This window comes from Bidens hawaiensis, unplaced genomic scaffold, assembly GCF_021521415.1.
Source record: "Bidens hawaiensis isolate Kalapana, Puna unplaced genomic scaffold, B.hawaiensis_p1.1 tig00027098_1, whole genome shotgun sequence".
Lineage (NCBI taxonomy): Eukaryota > Viridiplantae > Streptophyta > Magnoliopsida > Asterales > Asteraceae > Bidens > Bidens hawaiensis.
Window position 1 is genome coordinate 151,727 of NW_027494374.1, and position 5,181 is coordinate 156,907.

Genomic DNA, 5,181 nt, shown 5'->3' on the forward strand with positions numbered 1-5,181 from the left:
CCGCCTGTCCCCGCAGCTGCGGATACAAGCCATCAGGGAAGGTTACCCGCACTAATAGCAAGGCTACACGCACAAGGCACTCAATAATTCAGTGTCACCTGAAGGAATGAGCAAGGCGGGAATACTCCCGCCCAAATGAGCCAGTCCGTACGCTTCTGGAAGATCTTTTGTACTATACCTGCCAAGGTATGGACAAAATAGACAAGATCTGACCAAAGCAGCCCATGAACCAATCACAGGGTGACAGCTTACCGACAACAGTACGAGGAGGAGCATGCTCTAGTACTGTTTGTCACTATTAGCCGCTGCCTACTCACCAACCCTTGTGGCACGCACAAAGCCTGCAGTTGGTGGAAATGGAACAGTACACAGCCGACCTTGTCACTATCAGCCGTTGCCTACCCACCAACCAGCATGGCACGTGCGTAGCCCATAGTTGGTAGAACAGGAATATTCTACAGCTGGCTGTACCTGCTTGGAAACCTACCTTCGGCTATAAATACTCCAACACCTTGGAACGGTATCATCATCTTGTAACCTTCACTAGCTATTTCTCTCAATATACACATATTCAGAGCAATCTAGTCTGATTCTCACGCCGGAGGGTGGTCACAAGGAGGAACCCCCCATTCTCAGTGACGAGCTTACGGTGTCTGTTTTGCAGGCCATCTGAAGAACATTCTTCTTTGCCGGACCTAACCCTCGCGGGAAACATTACTTAACCCCCCAGATTATCCATAATCTACTCGGGGTCACTTAGTGTTTCTTCAGTTTCAAATAATTGTTTTTCACTCGAGCTAACGAGAAGGTACACCTTATGAATAAAAGTATCAAGAACCAACTTCGTCTTGGATCAAACGACTACAAATTTTCAAAAACGTAATGTGTGTCAAAAGACAAAAGCTACCAATATAAACATGTATAAAGTATAAAAACCTGTCTCTTATCGTCACAGCTTTCAAACATTGACATTGACCTTGACTGAAATTCTCCTGTTATACACCAATAATTATAACAATTTATGTTTTGAAAATACACTGATTGACAAAATAAATATTTTCAGAATGTGATTATCACTTTTCAGTTAATTACCTGGTCAGCATTCTTGACTGACTTTTTGATCCATGCGTAGAAGGAACGTCGTTTGCTGGCAAATTTTTAACATCCGCTGCATCCAAAATATCGGGAATTTCCTTGACACCCTGAAAAACATAGTATTATATGTATAAGCAAATGTGTTTATCTCAGAAAACAATATTTGTAAATCAGACAAACGACCTCAAGGGCGATCGGTCATGCATATGAGAGAGAACCACCAACGGACTTGCCAGCAAGCTTAAATCGATCCTACGATCAATTAACAAGGGACTAACATAAGTTCGGTTGCATTTATCAAGATTTAATTCAACATTAAGATACATAAATCAAAATGCAATTATGGTTTTAAGCTAAAAGGTCCTAAAGGTACAACCTTTCCATCAAACTTATTGCATAGATACTGCACTTCGCGCCTAGCAAATTCCTGTTTTTCTTCTAAAGTCATTATCTTTCCATCCTGCAATCCAATAGAATTAATTAATAAATTACGTAACATAAAATGATTTAAATCGCAAACACACGTGTTAAAAACTGAAGGGAAGTAGAAAACTAACCATGCCAGAAACCATATCTTTAAGTGCATCCAAGCTATAGTCAAGTTGAGAAATATTATCTTTAACGTCATTCACCTGTCTCATAAGTTCACCAAATTTGTAATTTCATTAAACCACTTTATGCCAAAAATTCACCTAATTAAATGTTTTTGCCTAACAAATGTACCTCGGTTTTAATTGATTTTGATATCTCAACTTGTTTATCCACTTTCCCATCTAAGTTCTCTACCCTCTGACTTAAATGCTTCTTTGCTGCCTGATTTACAGAAACAACAAAAGTAAAAAAGTTACAAATTATAAACATTGAAACGATGATAAAAAAGAGTAATAAAAATTTGAGCGCAGGCTTACAGCGATGGCATCAGAAACTTGCTCTAAATTAGCTTTCAAGTTTGAAACCGCATTTGTGATGTTACTCTTTGTCACATACATGAGGTCTGAAAATGAATAACCCTAAATAACCAATTGTGTGAGAGAAAGTCAATACATAAAAGTCCATCTCATGTGTGTAAACTGTAAAGTCAACAAAAGTCAAAGCAATTGATACCTTCCACCACATATACCCATAGCCCACAGTCCCTAAGCAGCAGCTGGTATCACGAAAGATGTTGCATCAACTGCATCATCATAAAATGAATAAAAAAGAAAGCCATTTGAATGTGTTAGAATATCTCAAAATCATACGAAAGCTCAGGTAATGTACCACTTGAACCTCCATTCAAAACAGTTATCTGTCGAGATGATGCCAGCTGGCGAACGTCCATTGCTAACCGACGAAGCTGTTTGTTTTGTTACATGAACTTCAATTACCATGCACTTGATAATAAAATTAACAACAACAACAACAACAACAACAATAATAATAATAATAATAATAATAAATTAATAATAATAATAATAATAGTAACAACAGCAACAACAGAAGTAGCTGGCCAGCAATATCACCTTCAGCTTCATTTCCTTTCACTTTAGCCTGCCAATTTCAAACTTGAATCAAAATTTAAACCAATTAGCATCACACATACCTAAAACCTGCAATAATAATCATAATCTAACTGTATCTAATGATGATTAACTTGTTTAGAAAGGACAAAGGAGATAACTGATGGTAGGGCTGTAAACGAACCAAAACATTTGATGAACTATTCGTGAACGGTTCAGCGGGAAGTTTGTTCCTTTCGTTTAATAAATGAACGAACATGAACAAGCAAATTCATTCAATTAACTAAACGAACGAACACGAACAAAAACCATGTTCGTTCAACTGTGTTTGTGAACGATCAATAATTTATTTGTTTGCTTCCATTTGTGTTCATTAATGTTTGTTTGTTTATTGTATATGTTTGTTCATTAAAGGTTTTTAATACCCTTTTTTTAAATTTAATGGCTTTTATAATCTTATCATATAGATTTAAGCTAAATTATCAATTATATATGTGATTAATTTATATGTAGTATTAACATACGAATATGAACGTGAATAAAAACACAACAAGACAAATGTTGTCTGTGTTCAATTATCTTCGTTCTTTATGTTTGTGAACCGTTCACCAACAAGTCCATTTCCTTAACTAGCGAACACAAACAAGAATATTCATTCGGTTAGGTCTTCATGAACCGTTCACTTGTCCGATAAAGCTTAACGAACAAACTAAACAAGACCTCGTCCGGTTCAGTTAGAGCCCTAAATGATGGCTAGCATATGTTACCGTAAGTTCGCCTAATAACTCGAAAAGTTTGCCATTGCTAAACAACAGCGTACCAGTGTAACCTGCAATCAAACGTTCATACTTTCATTAATTCTAGTATGTACAAGGCATACGCACAGATATGTGGCAAATCTAACAAACTAATAATCTAGGCACAAATATTAGTGCATGAAACGTACGTACGTGTTATATATGACCGAACAGAGGGTGTGTGGTTGTGGAATAAAGAAAGTTAAGAAACAAAGAAACCTGCTCCGAATAGGATGATGATCTTAGATAAGCCCATTCCGGCTTGCATCGCCATGGTTTGAGAATTATTTGGTTTGTAAAACAAGAAATATTCAAACCCTTGTAAGATAAATTAATAATAAGAGTCACGACGATTTTATTTTTTTTGGGTTCAAAGCCAAAACGACGTGGTTTGGGGTTTGAGGCGGTGACTGTATTCAACTGTTTCACGAAAATAAATATTTTAAACCACACGGGCCGGTGAGTTGGGTTATGGTTAGAATGAGTCCAAGTACGTTAAGCCATATAGGTTATTGGAAAATGGTTTCGGGTTAAAAAAGTAATAATTCAATTCGGGTAGAAAGGTAACAATATGTTTGGGAAAGGGAGCACGAAGTCACGAACTATAAAGGGTTGAAGACTTGAAGTTAGTCGTTTTAGAAACAAAGGTATCAAAACGACAAGGTGGTGTCATGTGACGATAGGCCGATATGGGTGGTGATGGTGGAGGAGGCAATGATGGTGGTGAAGGTGGAAGTGATGGTGGTTATGGTGTTGATGATGTGACAACGTGGACGGTGTGATGATGGTGTCAACAACATCTTTGGTGATGGCGGACGTTTACATGGTGGTTGTGTCAACGAGGGAAAAAGTGGTGGTCATGGTCGTGTTGACAGCGTCAAGTATGTGGTGAAGATAAAGGATGGTCATAGGTGGCAGAAGCTCGCTTCAACGTATTTCTTAAGTTAACAAGTTTTATAATATGATCATAATTTGTTGGTTGTTTAGATTGAGTAAACCCCCAAATTAACCCATTTAAGTTGACCCAAATGAATTCTGAAGAAACACGGATCTGATCCCCTTAACGGCTCTTGGATCCAATGAGTCCACAGGGATGGGTCAAATACAACTAACCAATGATATGAGCGCAACCTCCAGAAGTCCAGTGATAGAAAGCTGCAAAACAAGCACCGTGAGCTCGTTACGGGAAGAACAAGAGGGGGGTCTTCCCGTAACCACCCTCCGACGTGAGAATAAGTACGGTTCTAATGGAGAGAAAGTACTTAAGTATTTAGAGTAGATAGTGGAGTGTGAATGTGTTACCTTATGGAGATTGTGAAGTATTTATAGCCGAAGAGTGTGGGAATATTATTGGTCCAGCTGTCCCTTTCTAGAATATGCCCTTGTAACTGCCTAGACACGCGTCCTCTTGTAATTGGTTGGACTATACGTCCCGTGTGCATGGTTGTAACAGCCTGGACACGTGTCGATACGTGATAGGATAAGATATATCTGGCCATGTGCACGGTTATAACAACCTGGCCAGCTGTCCTCTATTCATTGGCTGATGGGTACGTATTCTCCAAGGAAGGATCTTGGTAAATCTTCTAGAGGGTAATTAGTTAATTACAGCTGTCCTATGACATTGCCTTCTGGTCATCTTGGCAGGCGGAGATACTACCCTGCAGATGACTTCTGAGGGTGCCTGGATGCTTTCGCATATAGTCTCTAGGACATATCCTTGTTCTTCCTTTATTGAGTCATATGGATGATCCATTTGTCCTGCGGGTGGCATATGAGGAGTTTACCTT

At 38.6% G+C, this 5,181-nt stretch overlaps 1 protein-coding gene across 1 annotated transcript; it reads right to left on the minus strand.

Annotated features, from left to right (window-relative positions):
• Window positions 1-975: 975 nt before the first annotated feature.
• LOC143574769 (uncharacterized) lies at window positions 976-2,182 on the minus strand. Its single transcript, XM_077059308.1, has 7 exons — window positions 2,004-2,182; window positions 1,819-1,908; window positions 1,653-1,727; window positions 1,472-1,555; window positions 1,279-1,347; window positions 1,093-1,202; window positions 976-992 (listed from the first exon to the last, which is right to left on the minus strand). The coding sequence occupies exons 1-5, from the start codon at window positions 2,082-2,084 to the stop codon at window positions 1,294-1,296; spliced, it is 384 nt and encodes a 127-aa protein (XP_076915423.1). The 5' UTR covers window positions 2,085-2,182; the 3' UTR covers window positions 976-992; window positions 1,093-1,202; window positions 1,279-1,293.
• Between the last annotated feature and the right edge of the window lie 2,999 nt (window positions 2,183-5,181).

Excerpts from the sequence above, each read along its gene's own strand:
- LOC143574769 (XM_077059308.1), bottom strand. The coding sequence starts at position 2,084 with ATGTATGTGACAAAGAGTAACATCACAAATGCGGTTTCAAACTTGAAA. Across the intron at positions 1,728-1,818 it reads CAAAATCAATTAAAACCGAG|GTGAATGACGTTAAAGATAA; the intron begins GTACATTTGTTA and ends CTTATGAGACAG. Across the intron at positions 1,556-1,652 it reads AAGATATGGTTTCTGGCATG|GATGGAAAGATAATGACTTT; the intron begins GTTAGTTTTCTA and ends ATTGGATTGCAG.